Source organism: Mchenga conophoros, linkage group LG17, assembly GCF_057382185.1.
Source record: "Mchenga conophoros isolate Kocher_MC1m ecotype Shallow Benthic linkage group LG17, M_conophoros_male_GT1.1, whole genome shotgun sequence".
NCBI classification, from domain to species: Eukaryota; Metazoa; Chordata; class Actinopteri; order Cichliformes; family Cichlidae; genus Mchenga; species Mchenga conophoros.
Window position 1 is genome coordinate 1,177,723 of NC_140542.1, and position 20,607 is coordinate 1,198,329.

The window sequence follows — 20,607 nt, forward strand, 5'->3', positions numbered from 1 at the left end:
AGGGCCTTGAAGTTTTAATTTTTAAATTGCAAAAAAAATGCAAAAAAAATAATGGCAGGTCAAAATGTATGTTGGTGCCAATCTTTGGTCCATCTAAAGGCCTACTTATAATGACAATCACATATTACTTCAACTGGTTTTTTGTGGAAATATTTAGTTTTGGTTTTTGGTTTTTGGGGCTTATAACACAGGGCGCTCATGTAATAACACTGGGATTTGAAGGGTTAAAACAACGAAAATATAATTAAAACTTTACATGAATATTTCAGGGAGGAGTAGTTTTACAAGGTTGGCTAATTTAAAGTGGAATAAAATATGGATATATGGTCTTTTTATGGCGTGGCTGAGAATGGTCCCTAGGGTGATGGGTGTGAGTTTTTTAAAGGATGGCAGGAGGGTTAACGCAGGACTTAAGCTATACTAAAAACACGAGTGTACAAGAACAAAACCCTTAACTGAAACATAGACTAAGAATAATAATAATCAACAAGACACAACCAGAGATTAAGAATAGCCCATAATACAAAATCAAACCAAAAGATAAGAACTCAAAATGCTGGGTCGATATGACCCAGAACCTTGACAGTCATAGAAACTCAGGAAAGGAAATCCTGAAATTCCTCCATAAATAGTGAACTAGTTGCTTCAGGATGATGATTTAACTGCAAAATGACATGGCTTGGCAACCATGCTTTTATAGAAAGTAGGAATATAACCATATTACAACCAGTTGGCAAGCAGCTGTGTCACGGTCCTGGGGCAGTGACCCAGTGTTTTGAGTTTCTTGTGTCTGAGTTTTTGTATTATGATCTTAGTTCTCTTTGTTGCCCCAGTTTATTCTTTAGTCTAGTGTCTTAGTTTGGCTTTCTTGTATTCGAGTATTTCATAGCTGCCCTCTGTGTTTCTTCGTTGCTCTGTCTCCCCTAGTCAAGTCTGCGTCTATGTTACATTTCCTGTTTTACTTTGAAGGTCTGTGTCCTACGTGAATGTATTGAGCTTCGCTTCCCTTGGGTCTCGTTATGTCTGATTTCTCCCCGTCTGTGTCTCATTCCTCTCGTTATTTCCCGGTGTATTTGAGCCCTGTGTTTCTGTGTCAGTGTTGTGATCTCCCTCATGCTGTGTGTGAGTCTCCCTGTGGTTCCTGGTGAGCTTTATGTTTAGTTTTCCCAGTTTAGTTTTTTATAACTTGTGATGTTTTTCCAGCAATAAAGCTGTGCTTTTTAGTTTATCACCCGTGTCCCCGTGAGTTTGCGTTTGGGTCCAATTCCTGCCTGCCACACAGCCGAATCATGAAAGCTGAGTTGAGTCATCTGTTGCAAAGAAACTGGGATGGACCGCAACCAATCTGTCTGAGAAAGATTCCAGTTCGCCCAATGCAGGACTCTGATTTTTTGCCACCAGGTGACCTACGCTATCACCTCACAGAGTGGTTGCAACAGCTAATAGCAATACTAATGTTTCTTGGACAGCTTTTCTAGTGTGCCTGACCCATGACACCGACAAACCACACACTACATTGTCTTTAAAGACTGTAACTTTAAACATCTGCATTTCTATTTACACTAAGAAGTATAAAAAAACACATCAAAATAAGGCAGCCTCAACAATGTAGAGCTTGATAGGAACATTTCAAAAGCTTTGAAAGGTGAGAGAACCAAACAACAGCTTATTTCACAAAGTCAAACGCTTTGTTTTTCTTCCATCAGACATAGTGGTCAGCTCTGGTCAGTTTAACCCTCAGGGCCCAGAGGGGATAGTTCGTTTTAGAAGTGGTATGCTGAGACAGTGGCTCTCATTGTCTGTGTCACAAACAAGGCCTCAAAAACCTCTTTCAGTTCCCATAAGTGTTGATGAAAATGTTAATGGGAACAGAACAAGAATCAGGAGGACAGGTGTTTCGCAGTGTGCAGTTCCTGCTAGAACGTCCCGTGTTTCGAACACCTGTTTCACATTCAAACATTGATTTCCTCTAGATGTTCCCATTGTATTCAGACAGACACGTGAGACGTTGCTGTGACGCTTTACACTATTTAGTAATACAGATGAAGAAGCAGGATGGCATTAACGTCAACGTAAATCTATCTAGTATCCATCCCTCTCTGGGGATCATTTACCTGCCACAGGGTGACCTCTGACCTCTCTGTGAAAAGAGAGACAATTCTATGTAGGAAATTAATAAAATTAATAACAGCAAAACAACCACAACAATGATGATGATAATAACATACTAATTATTATTATTATTATTATTATTATTATTATTATTATTATTATTAACAACAACAACAACAACAACAACAACAACAACAACAACAACAATAATAATAATAATAAAGCCTTGAAGTGATGAGAAATACTTTCTTTGTTATTTTGTATCTACACCATTCTCCTGGTGTGCTCAGGGACCATTAAAGTCCTGCAAACCTTCACAAAGCAGTACATAAACAAATATTATGAAACCGATTTAATGTAGCTGAAGAGAACATTTGCACTGCCATGACTCCCTCTTCCTGCAGCTAAATAAAGGATGAAAACTCTAAACTATGGAGGAGTACACATTGGTAACCCACATACTTACAGTCATGAAGTGGTGCGCAGGATCGCTCAAGGGCCGCTTCCCTGCGAAGCTGATGTGTGGACTCATTTCCTGCTGCAGCTGGAGTGTCTTTGCAGTTTGAAGTTCCTCTCATTTCTGCGGTGTATTTCTTTCTATCTTAATTGTTAACTTTCTGTCATCTCCCAAAACTGATGCTGGTATTTAGAGCCCTAGCAGGTCCTAACACTTAGCGCAGGCCACTACATGCTGCCCTTCTGGTTTTCAGTGAGGGTCTCCATGTCAGTGTGTGAGTCATTTACAGTGTCCCTGTGGCTTTTTGAGTATTTACCTATAACAAAGCCTGTAAACGGAGCCCCTACTCTACTCCCTGACTCACTCTGCCCTGGACGACTACGCCAGTCTCAGTACATGGTACTTATCAGGATTTAAATGCCACACTGCCGCTGTGTAGCAGCTCCAGGACCTAGCATCTTGCTTGCATTTCAGCAGTGTGTATAAATATACAAAGGGTCATGATTACAACAGTCATTGTCAGGTACCTTTTATCATGACACTTACCAGGGGAATCCTTTCTTAGCAATTAACCTTATTTCTTACCTTTCTTTTCCCCAGTCAAGTCTGCCCCGTATTTAGCAAGTCAAAATAAAATAAAATAAACAATAAAAGGTGAATCAAATAGACCATTAAGGTAAGGCTGGGATGGTCCATTTGGTAAAGTAAATCCGTTGGGCATCTTTCTTCGCCTTTAGACAACAATTCTGATGGCAAAAGAGCCAAACGGGACAGGCAAAAAAAAAAAGAAATTAACCTTATTTATTTTTGTCAGTTTATTTTAATGCAACCGCTGCAGTTCTATGGATTGTAAAAGCTTGGGGCTGATTGGTTGTTATGTGATATTTTCTGTTGATTTTAATGACACTTCGTGGATGAACTTCAGCTATTCTAGTTCCATTCCTCATCATGTAAAGTATACCATGTGAAGTCTTTAAGAAGAGATGTAGATTTGAAGGGTGGCAATCAATGATTGAGGCAGTGCAGGACGATAGTGTTGCTGCCCCTACAACGCTGAAGTGGACGAGCAGGAGAACATGGATGGCGTGTCATTTTTGTGTACTGGACATCTTTCTTTCTTACCTGAAATATATTTACTATATTATGTGTTGTCATCCATGTATAATCTATGCAGTGAGGGAGGGTCCTCTACACTCCTGTGTGAATCCAATGTATTCATATGTGTTATTCTCTAAGACTTCCTGATGCTTTTATTAATCATCTATCATGACCATGGTATTAAACTCCTGCTTGTTAGAGAGAAGCTCCCACAGGTGTTTCCGGGTAGTCATTACTATTCTTTAAGTGTGTTTGAAAAGGTTATTAACTGGTTAGTAATGTGTTGATTAATAGAAACAAGCACTTATTACACAGAAACTACCCGAGGTAATTGAGTGTTACCCTACTATTACCCCTTTATTACCGGGTTGTAACTAACATACAAAATGCGCATAAACATGCCTACTTATTCCCAATATTGTCACAGTTACCTGTTTGCAGGAGAGTAGACGTGCAGTCTCTCGTCTCTGAACAGCTGGCAAGAGCTGGCTAAACAACAGCAGCTGGTTTATGACGTGACATTGTGCCAGCTAATGTTAGGCTTGAGTGTCCTAAAAAATTACACTTTCACTCTGATAAACAATTACTTTCTCATATCATATGAGTTTATTCACTAAGACTCCAGCAATGTTACATCCACTTCAAAGAAAGTTTCACTTCTGGCAAACGACAGCTAACAGATGCTAACAGTAGCTAACAGTGCCAGAAATGCTTAACGACAGTTGAGGATGTCCTCAACAACTCACAGTTTTATGTCTGTTATCAGTCAGAAGTGACGAACTCTGACTCATAGACCGATCTCAATTGGGATCCAGTCCGAACTGTAGTAGAAACAGGCGAGACATTTAATTTTAATGTGCAACACATCTTGCTTACAAGAAATACAAAAGGGATCAGTGGTTCAAGTGGCCAATGGAAAGGCTTGTTGCAGTAGTAGTCATCAGTACTAAGCATATCATACAATTAAAATTAAAGTAATCGTACAATGCAATGACAGTAGACCAGTAAAAATGTAGAGGTTACTTTGGTAAAATAAGAATTTTCAGGGTGCCGGTTTAGCTCAGAGTGCAATGAGCGGGCGCCTACATGCATTATGGCTGAGAGCAGCCGTCCCGGGTTCGAGTCCAACCTGCCGCATGTCTTCCACCTTCTTTCTCTGCCACTGATCTATCTAATAAAGTTGCCCCCCCCCCTTCCAAAGATGTTTAAAACAGCCCATGATGCAATATTCCTGCCACGAATTTGGTATTTTGGATTTCAGCAGCGTCCCCCACCCCTACCGTGCCAAGGTTGAGGCAGGGTTGGTGGGTGGAGGAGAAGAAGGGAAACGCAGAGTTCCTGTCCTGAAAAACACACTCCCAGCTTTGGGTGTTTACATCTCCTTGGCATGTCTGTGGCTGTTTCCATAGCGACTGGAGTAAAGGAAGTTGGGATGTCTCAGAGATATGGTGTGCCGAGTGCTGTTGACTGTTGAACCCGAAGTGGGAAATGATCAGGGAAAACAGGAAGTGGGAGAGGAAGGTGCTGACTCACCATTATCTCAGCCTGAACCTGTGGGAGTAATCAGAGCTGGTCTCCATACAAAGACCAGCTGCTTTGTTTGTCTGTTACTCTCATTCACAGCTGCACTGGCTTGGCTTTAAACACACCTGTGTTATAGGAGTAAATGGGAAAGTGCAGCTACAACAATCAGCTTCCCATCAAACTGGAGTACTGCACATTTTACTGAATGACAGTTTGACCTGAGGCAATACATTAGACATATTTTGCTTGAACCACATCAGTGAAATATGATCACATACATAACGTTTTTAAAGATATGAGTAAATTTTCTCTCCAAAAAATCTCCCAAAAGCTTTATCCCAATAAACTTTTACATTTTTGGGGATCTAGTTTCCATTCTTTCTGCAGTATATACTTGCCATATAATAATTACTGGACTTGATTTTTTTATTTTTTTTATTTGCAGAATGCAAAAAAACTCAAAAAACAAAATGTGATGAAGCTCTGCACAGCTGGATAAAGACCCCTCTGCTGAGAGAGGAGAGACTCATTTTGGAGGAACGTCTTCAGGTCTTCTTTCAAGAAGATGTCCAATTGTTTTCTACATAAAGATCTTTCCTGACAGTTATCGCTGAAGTCCATGACTGAATCTGTTTGGTAAATGTGTGTTCTGCTCATCTTGGCAACCTTTCTGACGTTTTTCAAACATTATGAGCAAAACTCTGGAAACCAGACTAAGTGCAGTCTGTGGTTCTAAATGTTTAGACAGCAGAACTATTTTTAGATGCTAATTCCAAGTTCATCTCTGATGCATCCATCAGATTGCTGTGGAGCACTCAGAGTAGAGCACTATATAGCAATATCAGAACCAGTCTATACCATTAATCTAAAGGAATAAAGTGATGGAACACAAACTTGCCTCCTGGCTTTAATTCAAGGTTAGAGTATACACCAGTACACCTCCAGCGTTGGTCACATGTGTAGTCAGTGACGTCATTACATTGCCACCTCTATTTATGCTTCATGTATGCAGAAATGGGACTAGCGATGTTACAATTTTACATCATCTTTGTCGGCCAGCGCTGTTGGTGTGTTCACGGCAAGTGTCAAATGACCCTTACACCCCCGCCATCGCTCAAATGTCCTCATAAGGAATGTCACACTAAGGACAACAGCAGTCAGCATGGTCACCACGACACAACCGAAATTACGGGGGGACCAGGTGTGTGACCACTCACAGCCAGCTGCCATCTTCACATCCACTTTGTGTTGAGGCGTCAATAAATGAGCGATTAGATGGATCAGTCTGGTTTCAGTAGTTAACTGAATAGGAGCAAGTTGGCTACTAACTGTAATAAACTTGCAGAAATATCAAATCTATAAATGATGAAAATCATATATCATGGCAAAAAAATGTATCTGTTTGAGATTCACTGCAGTCAGTTTAAGTCGGGCAGGTTGGCTCAGGTTGGACGGCTGGTTCAATGTTGGGGGTGTTTCACACAAACTCCCTGAGCGGACACTTGGACCACTGTGAGCAACAGCAGACGTGTGCACTGTGGTCACGCCAGCATCCAATCCATCCAAGTCACATGTTTATTAAAATAATCAAATTACAGCATTTAAATTTATGTTAGACGACTTTTAATTAACTGCTTTATCCCACTTACAATGAAAATCAAAAAAAATCTTGTTCATGTGCAGCATGTTAACGCTATTGGAAGTAAAAATAACTTCAACTCCAATTTTGAAAACACAACTTTCTTTTTTTTTTTTTTTCTTTTTTTTTATAAAGCTCTGACTGCATTATGAGTCTGTGGTTTTTTGCAGCTGTTTACCTGAAAATGCAGCCAAGGCGTTTTTTAAATAAACAAACTATTTACAGAACAATCAGCTGTTCTGCATCAAATCTGATGCCACACAAATTATTTGTGCTGCTCCAAAAAATAATTTCTGTCCACTATGAGATGAAGGAGAACAACAGCCTGATACCTGCAGGCCTGACAGCAGCAGATGTGTCACTGCTGTAACACCTGTAACACTCAGCAGGCGCCTCATTGTTCTGACACACAACACTATTGACTACACTACACACTAACTACACACTGACTACACACTAACTACACACTAACTACACACTAACTGCACACTGACTGCACACTAACTGCACACTGACTACACACTGACTACACACTGACTACACACTGACTACACACTGACTACACACTGACTACACACTGACTGCACACTAACTGCACACTGACTACACACTGACTACACACTGACTACACACTAACTACACACTAACTGCACACTGACTACACACTGACTACACACTGACTACACACTGACTACACACTGACTGCACACTAACTGCACACTGACTACACACTGACTACACACTGACTACACACTGACTACACACTAACTACACACTAACTGCACACTGACTGCACACTAACTGCACACTAACTACACACTAACTACACACTGACTACACACTAACTACACACTAACTACACACTAACTACACACTGACTACACACTAACTGCACACTGACTGCACACTAACTGCACACTGACTACACACTGACTACACACTGACTACACACTGACTACACACTAACTGCACACTAACTGCACAAGACAACACACTATGTTCAGACTCCAAACACGCTAAATGTCGCAAATCTCCGCCGTCACTCCTAAAACTCCCCCCTTCCTAAACAACTAAATGCCATGTTGCCATATCATTTTTTGATTGGTCGACCAGGTTTCATTTTTCCACCAATAGGAAAGGCTGGGGGGTTTTTTTTGGCGTTGTTTTTGCTCACAGGCTTTCGAGCGTTTTCCTTATAAAACGCCGTTTTTACCGTTTCTTCCTGCAGTAAATATAAACAACGACAGTATTCAGGAAGAAAAACAAACATTGCAGATATTTTATCATAACTCTGGTTTTACGTGGCCGATCAACACAATTTAAAAACTGGTATAAAGTCCACACTTTGTCCGTCAGTTGTTCCGTCTGTCCTGCTCACATCTCCAATGGTTGTACACGTTGTCATTAACCTGGCTTCACTCCACATCAGCCGCTTTGCTCGCTAAAACTCCGGCACATGAGGACGCTGTCAGAGCCTGTCAACCACGTTGATTAGCTGCGTATATACGAATGTGAATCGCATCATTGGCTGGACTGTGGGATAAGGTGGCATCGTTCTGATCCCATACAGGAGCAGCCAGTCACTGACTAACACTGTGGAACAGGATTGTTAAAGTTTTAATTTTAATTTCAATTCAGGTTAGATTTTTTTTTTTCTGTGCGCAGAGACCTGAGTCACTAATGTAAAGGGGAAAGTTTGAAGGTGGTTTAATAGGTGAAGTTAAGCATTATCAAAAGAAATAAGTCGATTTTCTATTTAGAAAAGTGGAGACGATTGACTCCTATATGAAAAGTGAGGGTTTGTGTGGTGTGCGTGAAGGTTAAACACACATTTGTGTTTTTCTGACAACCAAGAAGAAAATAGGTGAAATTAAGCAAAGACAGAGACCATCTGTTAAAAGATAAATAGTTTATGTGAGTCTCTCACATAGTATTTACCTTTACTCTATACACATTGTTTTGAACGTGATATACAATATGTCATCTTATTTTATTTTTTTTTACAATTTGACATAATGATTTTTCTTTTCAGCATGCACTTGCCAACAAAAGGCTCCACAAATACAGAATTACAAAAACTAGAATTATGCTCACAGTAAAACATACGAAACATGAACTTGGATCAAAAGCCTGACAGTTGGAGGACACGATGTAGAAGCACAGCATCAGACTACCAGGACTTTACAGGAAAGAGCAAAGTACTCCACAGTAAGACACAAAAATACATGTTCTGGTTTCAAAAAAATAAACACCTTTTTTTTCAAGTTATAACATCATCCTAGAAATACACGAAGAACGGTACCCCTTTGTCAATTCAAAGAGTGAAGCAGCGTGTGTACTACATGAGGAGGATGGTGGGTTCAGGGCGACACTGGAACAGCTAGCCTACAACTGTGCCGGTTGTGCCACTTTCAGATCTCGCCTGGCAGCTTCTCCAGCTGCTTTTTCACTCGTTTTCCTTCACCTTCCTGTTTTAACAGGCTCCTGAAATCACAGTGTGGATCGGTGCTTTTGTTTTTCGGGTGCTTATTGCGAATCCAATCTGATTGTGTGGGTATGTGGGATTGCTACGGTGCAGATGTAGCCATTCTAGAAGTCCCGCTGTATAACTTGGCAAACTTCTGCTACACGTTTGCTTCACCCCCACAAGGGGAAAGATCTGGAAGAATCAAGTTATTTTTGTTAGCCACCAGGAGTCATGAGGAATAGTCTGGTCAGAACAATTTGGTTTGTATAGAGATGAACGTCTGCAGCACTAACGCAGGGTAGAGAGGGGACTTCTACAACGGCACTGCATCACAGGGGAGCTCTGTCTCATTTCTGTTTGTGCTAAATGTACAAGAGTGACAGCATCGAGTCCACTCGCTGGTCTTCTCTGACCGGGCCTTTCAAGCTATAGACCTTACCCTGGATTGTTAGGACACGCACACACGCACGCACACACACAGTTACACACAGCAGCAATTAACCTACTGAAATTACAGAGAGAAACAAAAGCAGAGATGATCGTAATGTCACATTTGTTCAACGTTGCCTCTCTACACTGTATATACTCGGTGTGGAATTTCATATATGAACACACTCCTTGTTTTGAACACAAAGTGCCTCGACTGATGCGTCTCAATACATTTATTGCAAGGAGGGATATCACAGCAAGAAATATGATCGACTCAGAGTGTCAACGGCGCAACGTAGCAGCGAGCCGCCTCGTACCTGACTCGCTATATCAAAAGACAGATGTGTGGACAGAGCCACATGGCCCAGATGTGCTGTGTTGTTTTGTATTTACAGGAGCAGAATCTACACACTAGATAGTCTCTTTTAAGGACGAGCCCAGTTTGCTTTCCTCTCCTTTTCAAAATAAGAATTTTTTGTGAGTTGTCCAGTCTGCTCACCGACAGCCTGTCAGTCAGTGGCTCTCGGGTGCGTCCTCATCCTTATTGTCCTGTAGGCGTGGCCTTATGGCTCCAAATGAGGTCTTCCCACTGCAATAGGTCCTCATACTGATGACAATTTATCCCACTGTTATTCAAATAGGAAATGAATTGTCTAAATAAAATATAAACACATGTCTGGATGAAAGAAATGCATCAGATCTCACCATGCACACGCTGTCTGTTTAAAAATATATGCACAAAAATCAAAACAGTACAAAATTTTATTTCTAAAGGCTCGTCTGTGTGCTGGGGTCGTTCATGTAAGGCGTGAATCAATAACTAGGTGCAAAGACAAAGACAAGCTCCTCTTTCTGATAGTTTGACTTTTTGCCGAGCTACGTGGAAGATGCATCTAGTTGTGAGCCAGTTGCTTAGCAACCTCCTGCTACTTCTATAGACACACTGTAGTGATGGGCGAGGCACACTGCTGCATGGTTACGTCTGCTTCCCCACACCTGTTGGTACGCAGAGGCAGTTTATGCCTGTCATTGTCAAAAAGACTGATTAGCTTCAATTTCAACTGTGTAGTCTGGGGACGTACATCTATTTATTTTTTGTGGACATTGTCTCATGAATAAAATGCTACCTGTCTATGCCCCCCCCCCCCCCCCCCCCCCCCCCCCACACACACACTGAAAAATAGCCAAGAAAAGGGTGAGATGGCACCGCACCCTCATTCCTTTACCTTTCCACTATGGCGGTGCCTTTCTTCAAGCCATTAAGATAGAACGCTGCTCTCTGCTTGTGTAAAACCAGTAAAGACAACCTCTTTGCAGTTATCTGTGAGTAAACAACCAGAAACACAACAGATTTGGTGGCACTACGTCAGAGGAAAAAGAAAATTAGACACAGAGGAGGAGAAAGTTATTCAGAAATAGCAGCAAATGAGCAGAAAGCAACGCCCAGCTGGGCTTCTGTGTTTTCAGTCTCCTCGTGGATTGTTGCTGAAGCCAATGGCAAAATGAGACATGGTACGAGTCGGGTACGCCCTCCCTCGCCTAAATCCCAACATAACAACATTTTCTAGAAACAACTCCAAGTCTGTTCTACAGATCCTCGAGCTCTCCTCCCCTCCTCTGTGCACGCTGCTTGAAGACGATGGTTACAGGATGATCCATGCAAAAACATGAGCAGGCCCAATAGCGGGTGAAAAGCGACTTGCCCCTCCTCTCCAACTCCAACCCAATTATAACACAGTTTACCATCAACAAAGTCACAGTTTGTGTGAGGTTAAAACAAAGTGACATCTCTCTTTCTTTTTCTGGAAGCACATCTATTTCAAGGTATCTAAATATAACAACATCTAATATCCCTGATTATTAAATGTCCTTTATTACATGTTATGGCTGCTACCTCTGAAGCCACCAGTAACAGTTTTTTTATTGCAAGACTCACATTATGATAATATCGAGCTAAAAGGTACATCAGGAGATGAATGTGAGCTAAGCAGATGTACCTCGAAGGAAAAGCGCAGAACTTGCTCAGGTTACTCGAGACATTTACACGATTCTTGGCTACGATGGTGGAGTACTTCTCCACTAGTCACAAGAACTAAACAGAGTTCGGATTTGATGCCAGAGGGATGTGGTTTGTTAGTGGAACGGATATGGGTTGGTTGGGGCCAAAGCGGTCCAGAGGTGGACATCTCACAGGATGGAAGGGATAGGGGAGCGAGAGCGGCGTAGCGGGCAGGGCGATCCATAGGGCGAGGTCACAGGAGACAGCCTCAGAGTGTTACCAGCCATGCCAGTCATGCCCGCTATGTTGTTTAAGCTCCGGGATTTCTCATAGCCTTCAGATGAGGGGGGCGACAAAGGTGGTGGTGGTGGTGGTGGAGGTGGTTGTGCAGGAACAGGACATGAACACACACAGGCAGGCAGGCAGGCAGGCAGGCAACGATCCAAATCCGAGCCAGCCGAGTGAACCGAGACAAGACAGGAGACAGGAGTGAGACATAGCAACAGTAGCATACTGTATGGTGAGTGCATGTACAGCACATTTCATGACACTGGCCATAAAGCATATTGAAATTCTTAGGCCTGGAGCTGCTTGAGAGGAAGAAACAACCTGACTGGCTCAAAAGTGCTTCTTAAGATTGCTTTAAGTGCAAACTATCTATATTGTTGCTGAAGTAACTGAAATATGAAATCCATTACATCTACAACAAATACAAACAACACTGGATACACCGATAGCTGTTCACATCTTTAGTTCCTGCAGTAAATCGATGCATAATTAAATTAAATTCTCTTTATTTAAATCTTTGCCTACTCTGAAACAAAATAAGTTTGTGTGGCGACATTTTAAACCCGAGCTGTTCTTTATGCTGCATTCATGCTATGCTAGCAGGGAGTTACTGGTAGCCTTGTCGTCACAGCAGATGTTGAAAAAAAGGCTACTTTTATTGTTGAACAATGCACTACTATATCAATTTATTGCCCAATAATATTATATTTTCAGATGGCAAGAGAATCTCTATGCCACATCAAATCGTCTAAATGTTTTAAAATTGAGCGATGAAAAAGTGGAAGACTTTAAAGCCCCACCATGCACAGTATTCATGTTTTTCTCTTTAGGGTCCAAAAATGTAACAATGCCAGCAGTTTAGCATGTCAGAGTTGAATCTCACTTGTGTTTGCTGTTTGGCCAGCTGTGCTATTTATTTAAAACTTTTAAGATGAAATATTGAATTTCAACAGTACGAAATGCTGTCATTTAAAAAGATCAATATTCCTTTAAGTAGATTCTTAAGAAAACATTCTGCTTTAATGAACTTGTTCCTGCTTTGACCCACATCTGCAGATCTTGATACAGAAAAGAAAGCTCTGTGATTTGTTCTGCAGCATCTTGGACCACAGGTTTGCTAACTCGTGGATGGTCAGTGAACAAGTGAATTAGTCATGGTAAAGGTTATCTGTTTCTACTGGCGTGTGGCTGCTCCTCTCTATCAGCGGCAGCGACATGTCCATAATTTCATCAGAGATGCCCCTCATAGCTGCACGACGTCACAGATGGCAGCTTTGGTGAAATTAAGTTGAAGAAAGAAGCTGCTCAGCTATCTTTGGTTAGGGAGTCTGAGGTCAGTGATCAGGCCAGTGTTGGACGCACAAGTCACACTAGTCAGTCCTCTGATGCTGGGAATCTACTTCATTTCTCTTTCACTTTACTGACAATCTTTCCTCTGAAAAAGTGGTGCTTAGTTACTTAATGAAAAGTTGATATGGGACGGAAGAGTCAGCTTTTGATTTTGTTTATATTGTAGACAGTGTTTCTGTTTCTTGGTGCTTGTAATGAAAACTTAAACTAATAATAGAGCAGTCGTGCTACCCTGTAGTTAGCTAGGTAATTAGTAAGTAGCATATCTATTATATGTGTTGCCATTTGAAGCTGTATGTATCTTGAAGTTCTTTGAACTTTGCAAGCCAGCGGAGCTCCTTCGTAATTGTATTTCTGTAACTTGCTCCACCCCTGAGAAATACCTCTGTGAACTCTGTCAGAGTTTTAGCTAAATGAGAGATATTATAATTCTTTAACTTTAGGGCTGAAGAAAAAAAAAAAGTCGTTCATGTTGTGGCACCAGTGACAGCATCATTAGTATTTTCTCCCATTAGAAATGGATAAAATTTCCAAGGAACGGTTAAAGTTAACAAGTGCACATATAAACCACCAATTCATATATTGAGCCACAATATGTAGCTTAAAATGAACAACATGCATGTGTCTTAGATTATGTATCAAATGTTACTGTGTGTGTATGAATCCAGACACATACTGATGATGATGATAATCGACACACCGTAATTCAATCATCTTAACAACAACAGCTCAAACTTCTGAAAATGCTGCATGTGATGCACATCAGTAAATCTGCATTGGGTTCAAAATAACCAAACAAGCCACAGCAGCCAGCGCAGTGATGGAGCATGCCAATCGGCTGATGAGGAACAGCAAATGGAAATGTTGCCTCATTACCACTCTGCATACACCACCATTTGATTCACTGAGAGCATGGGTGCAAATTAAACTGGGGCTCTTTCAGAATGAGCCAAGCGAGCAGAACAAAAGAGAGCCTGGGTCTGAGCCAACAGGTAGCGGGAACAAGAAAGGAACCCATGTTTTATGCATTACCGTCAGTGTGGCGGCAACTGCAACCATGATGGATAAAAGGGACAGCTGCTCACCTGACTTCACTGAAAATCATGATGCGCTGTCGCTGAAGATGTGGACAGGTTAACCTGTTAGACTACTCCAGTAATCACCTCAAAGCCATCAGCAGTTGTTTTTTGTTGTTGTTGTTGTTGTTTCTTTTGCTTAATGCAATGAAAAATAAGGCTCTGTTAGCAAGCCTAATGAATTATTTGCATTCATTAGAATTCTTGTATAATGGGTGCTTTAGCAAAATAATCAGTGGAACAGAAGCACTGATTTGCCTGCCATCCAATGAGTGCTAGGTGGCTTTACAGCAATAACATTAGGAGCCGGATATTCAGCTAGGCTCCTGGAGATGCAGCTACCTTCCCATACAAGGCAGTTAGCCAAGGCTTAACACTTCCACTTTACTTTGCAGATTAACACAAGATTCATGTCTCTGCAGGTAAATAGAAGAAGCAATCTGAATGACATATGTTTCACATAGCATCCAAATGACATTTTGGTATGTTCTCTATTTAGCAGAGATAATCTGCATCTATCAAAAAAACTGCAGTCTGAACTAATCTCTGCTCTGCGAGCTGCTTGATTTATGTGCTTTGTTTCCTGTAGTGATGTGTCGGTCGCGAATGAAATGGCTCTTAGAGCCAGATCTTTGACGTGAACGACGTGAGCCGGCTCCTTATCGCGAGCCGTGGTTTTTTTTTTTTCTTTCTCTCACTCTCTCTCTCGCACTTTTTTCGCTTCACTCCGCACGCGAGCCTTGTGCTTTGCTGGGCAGAGGAGGGAGGGGCGATAGTTAAACTCGCAGTAGCACAGGAACAGAGCGGGAGGGAGAGAGAGAGAAAGAGAGCCAGGGACAACAACCTCCCATCAGAAAGGTATTGTATCCACAACTATTTTCAGCTGTGGATGATAAAGGATTCAGAAAGTTTATTCATGCAGGTCCATATGACAGAGAATATGCATCTTCTTTTTGTTTTCATATTTTAATTTATATTTAATTGTGTTGTGGTTTGCAGTGTTTTGTGTTGTTTCACTTGAAATTTGTTTAAAAGGAAAAAGCTGAAAATTTAAATAGTTAAAAGTTGAACTGTGACTAGTTGGTTTTTGTATTATATGATTTATTTATTACATTTTATGTGGAGTGAATAAATAAAAGTATATTTACGGTAGCCCCTAGAGACAAAGCACATAAAAACTCAAAACACGTACAAAACACAACAGAGGTGCTCCAGGATGCTAGGGGGCAGTGTTGAGCTTTTGTTACCTAGTGGCTACACAAGCCAGCAAGTACCAACGACCGGATTTGGTGTGTGGTAGTAACAGGTAAATGAACATTTTTTTAAATTATTTGAATATATATGAGTGCCTGTGTATAAATACACAAACACATTGCGTTCAATTGTGTAATTTAAGTGATGTAGGCAGCTCTGTTTTGGAAGTTCAGTTCATGCTAGAAATGTGTTTTGGAGTTTGTACGTGCTTTGTCTCTAGGGGCCACCACATATGTTTATATGTAAACATGTATAAATAAAACCACTCTTTTTTTTACATTAGTAATTACTTTTGTGCATAATTTCATATTATTGTTAATAATAAATTAATTAAAGCAACAAAACAACCTGAAGAGCCGGTTCAGGGGGCGAACGAGCCGGCTCTTTTTAGTGAGCCGAGCCGAAAGAGCCGGTTCTCTAAAAAGAGCCGGAAATCCCATCACTAGTTTCCTGACCTTTTCTGCCTTTGATATCATACAGAACAGCAACAACACTTTTAGGAAATTCAGCAGGTGCAAACTTAACAATAACCTTTAGGCTGGGTCAAAGTGTTAGCAAGCCCTTTCTGAGTCTGACCTTTTCACAATGTACTGGCACAAGGTGAAATGTGCTATGCAATTCAGGAGGGCAAGTCTGACAGCAAATAAAGATGAATTTTATTCCTGTAGTTTTATGAAAAACATTATTTCAGTCATGCAATCAGAGCTATTTCCAACTCATAATATTTGGGAAAGTGACTTCTTCATTTTTCTGCAAACTCAAATTTAAAGAACTGCTTTATTGGAACTGATGGTTTGCTAAATAATGTAAAAACCAAAGGTACAAGGGAAAAAGTTTAAGAAACTGATAAATAGTGTATTTATCAATTCTAACAGGAGCTGATAATGTAAGCTTCTCTTCCTAGCTAGCTTCAGTCTTTAGAAATAAATATTAGCTTTATGGCCAAGAGTTACAAACAGAAACTAAAACCTCGTCTCTTTCCTGCAGATCCTCTGATGATGATGTTTGGTAGGGCTCAGCCAGTACAGGATTTGTAAGAACGGTAGCCAGAGCTATAAGACTGATATCCATTGGTGATTTATACCCTACCCTATAAATATGTTTATGAGTTGACTAAAGACACTGGGTCAGAAATGTATTCAACTGTTTCCAGGCAACCAGAAAACAGGAATAAATTGTGAAGAAAGCAACAGTTCTGAGTCAGCTGCCGGGATGCGTTTGCCCCTTAGAAAGGCCAAAAATGTTATGCAGTGTGTCTGTGGAGAGTCGCGACAGCACGTCAACAGGTTACGTTACCTGAGCTGACTAGGGCTGAACATAAAGCCTCCTCCCTTCCTGGGATGTTGGTGTGCCACTCACTAAGGACATGGATCAGCTGATGAGCATTTGGACAAGTATCTGTGATTTTAATAGTACCTTCTAAAATGATAGGCGGTTTATTCAGACCGGTGGTTCCAGGAAACTGAACTTTACTAATGATGACTGATGATTCAAGCAACTAATCAGTAGCAGTGCACAACAGCAAGCGTGGATTTGACAATGATTTCCCAATAAACAACAGATCTGCATGCTTTTTAGAATACTTTATAAAATCACATCACAATGTTCTAATTCGATGTTGAATTAAATGACATTAAAAAAGTGAAATTTTACATATCAGTTAAACTACCTGTCTTTCGTATCCCTCCGTCTGCAGGGCAGGTGTAATCACTGGCAGCAAGCAGGAAACAGGTCCCCCCACTCCGGCGGTCCTGTTCTCGGGTGCTGGACCTACGCATGGGAACCCTCTCCTCAGGAGACATGGTGAGGTCGCTGCCCCCGCTGCAGTCTACAGACAGAACTGAGAGAAAAATCCATTTGCACATCCATATTTGCTTTTGTTCATTCATGCAATTTACACCAAGCTGATGATTTTGTGGTACTTTTCCCTCATAGACATGACAACAGAAGAAGTTACCAAGCAATGAAACTACAATCCTCACGTCTGCCTTCAACAGAAAGAAACTACGATCTGAATCCATGGAATAACGACACTCTGTGGATTTCAAAGATTTCAAGAAATCTGTTTTTACTTTAACCTTGTGAAAAGATACAGGTGAGACTGATGTTTCCATTCTTACCCAAAAAGGAAAACCCTGCCAAACAGCATAATTCATAGAGCCAAAACCTGATGTCGTTTTTGCCTTGTCTATATAAAAGAGCTATGACTGTGTATTTGAGTGACATTTTCCATCCATTATTAGGAAGGAGATCAGGCGAATACATTCTTCTTAACGTGTAACTACATGCTCTGGCAGTCATAGAGCTCCTCTTTGGGGACTAAAGACACGTACTGACAGTTTCACAATTGGCCATGTCAATTTTTATGATTAAATATGTAATAAAATTGAAGGGCTGGTACATTTACGTGGTTCTAATAGTTTGTGGATGACAGTGGAGGTCCTTGGTATAGCAGTGTTTCCTTTTGCAGGAGAATCATATCAATTTTTGGGGGGGATGGTGAAGATGAAAAAGTATCAAGATTAAATAACACCAGTGTGGAGCATTAGCAATTACCATAGCTACACAGATTTATACATCTGTGCCCTCAAACGTATTAGATTTTAAATCAAACAGTGAAGACGTGATTGGTGCAGACTTTAACTGAACGGGTGCAAAAACTGTATTATCTGTTCAGGAATTAGAGTCAATTGTTTGACATAGTCTTAATTTCAGATGCACCTTCATGGCTCCAATGAATTAACTCGCATATATGTTACCTGGACAGGTGAATTCTCTATATTTGATCCAAAGAGACATCAGTGCAAGGAGCCCCTCCCCCAAAAAAGCAAAACCAAAAACTGAAGGCACAACTTACAAACGAGTGGCAATTAAATAAAGACCTGGCAGAGCATCTCAGTGGCGGAAATATACATGTAATGAGATCCATGGGCTCCAGACTTGAAAGGACTGTTTTGAATCCTTTCATTTAAAATTATGTTAGTTTGTCCAATTACTTTGAGCCTCTGACAATGGGAACTATGGCTGTGATTCATAAACAGTAAATGCAAACATTATTGTAAAACTCTTTGAATTAAAAGCTACAATTCTGTACTTTGATTACACTGTGATTGTTTGATTTAAAAACTGCAAAAATATGTAATTGTTCAGAACAAGTTGTATGATTTGGAAAAGAAATATGTGTGCCATTACCAACAACAGTTAAAACAACAACATATTCTGATGTCATAGGGTTGGGGGTTGTATGAACTATCAGACTCAGTACAAAGCTGGTATCTATATGTCCTATCTAAAGGACACATGAGAGGAAAGTATCTTTGCAGCCTTAAATTCTAAATGACCTTTGAGAAAATCCGAGAGGTGACTACGGCAGAATGATTCTGTTTGTGCATCCAGTCAATGAATCATGAAATATTCTGCGGTTATTAAATGTAAGTTTCAGGGACTTAATAAACAGATAGTAGGGAGCACCAACCCTGAGGAATGTCTGTATTAGAATTGAAAGAAAGCGAGTATACAGAGGTCAACATTAATTTCCATCAATATAAGATGTGTCAGAGTCAATTACTGATATGGTACTGGAGGGAAAAACAGCCACCTACGGTCTGAGCACCAAATGAGCAATCCTTACAGGAAGAAACACTTGGAAACAAGGAGTCTGAATGCTTATCTCCCACTCTCTGTACCTTTGGCATTGGTGCTGTAAAAACAGCTCAGTCATCTGTAGGGAAACTGCTTTGGAGCTTATGGGTCACATGGGGAAATCAGTAGAATCTGTCAGATGGCCACGGCTTTCTAACTGAAAGGAAGTCCCTCATGAATTCTCTTCATTGTCACTACATAAACAACCCCCTTCAGTGTAATCTGAATTAACTGTTAAACAAAGCGTCTTAGTTCTGTTTTCCATATGACCTTTGTCTAAACATATGGTCTTACCTGAACGGTTGCGTTCTAGTACCCTGCTCCCTTTGACGTGGCACAGGTCACCTTGAGTACTGTTGCAGGTGGTGTTGAGATCAGCTTTGCAGTAGGTGGGGGACCCTCCCTGCACTGCTTGAGGGATATGTTTCTTCCTCTTTTTGGGTAACTTCTGCTTGGCCATAGCCAGAGAATAGTACATCCCAAAGTTATTGACGATAACGGGCACAGGCATGGCTATCGTCAGCACACCAGCTAAAGCACATAATGCGCCCACGACCATACCTGACCAGGTCTCTGGATACATATCACCATATCCCAGTGTTGTCATGGTTACCACGGCCCACCAGAAGCCGATGGGGATGTTCTTGAACTTAGTGTGGAGGGTAGCCGTGGGATCATTGGGCTTGGCGCCGATTCTTTCGGCATAGTATATCATTGTGGCAAAAATTAACACTCCCAATGCCAGGAAGATGATGAGCAGCAGGAATTCATTGGTGCTAGCCCGTAACGTGTGGCCCAGTACTCTAAGTCCCACAAAGTGTCGTGTTAACTTGAAGATACGCAGAATACGAACAAAACGAACCACCCTGAGGAAACCCAACACATCCTTGGCAGCCTTTGAAGAAAGGCCGCTCAGCCCAACCTCCAAGTAGAAAGGCAAGATAGCCACGAAGTCGATGATGTTAAGAAGACTCTTAAAAAACTCCAACTTGACTGGGCAGAAGGTCACACGCACCAGGAACTCAATGGTGAACCAGAAGACACAAACACCTTCCACATACGTAAGAGCAGGATCCGTTTCGATCTCATACTGTGGACCTGAGTCGGTCACGTTGCTGTCTCGCGCCACATCAGTCTTGTTGATGATTTTGTTGAAAGCCTCATGAGTCTCCAAACAGAAGGTGGTAATGGAAACCAGGATGAAGAACAAAGACACGAAGGCAATAAACTAAGAGAAAGAAGACAAAATAGAGAAAAACACATTATCGCCAT

At 41.1% G+C, this 20,607-nt stretch overlaps 1 protein-coding gene across 4 annotated transcripts in view; it reads right to left on the reverse strand.

Moving 5' to 3' along the window:
- Positions 1–8,724: 8,724 nt before the first annotated feature.
- The window catches only part of kcnc2 (potassium voltage-gated channel, Shaw-related subfamily, member 2), a 123,136-nt gene continuing 111,253 nt past the window's right edge, over positions 8,725–20,607 (reverse strand). The window contains exons 2-6 of one of the 4 annotated variants that reach the window (XR_014889325.1): positions 19,630–20,563; positions 17,363–17,533; positions 11,724–12,059; positions 10,953–11,047; positions 8,725–10,352 (exon numbers count right to left, since the gene is read on the reverse strand). Coding sequence is in view for 2 of the 4 variants with exons in the window: in XM_085252868.1 (XP_085108994.1) it covers positions 11,914–12,059; positions 17,363–17,533; positions 19,630–20,563 (1,251 nt within the window). In the remaining 2 variants the exon portion in view is untranslated. Of the gene's footprint in view, positions 10,353–10,910; positions 12,060–17,362; positions 17,534–19,629; positions 20,564–20,607 lie in introns of those variants that run through there. The other 3 variants (XR_014889324.1, XM_085252869.1, XM_085252868.1) reach the window with 3 other exon arrangements.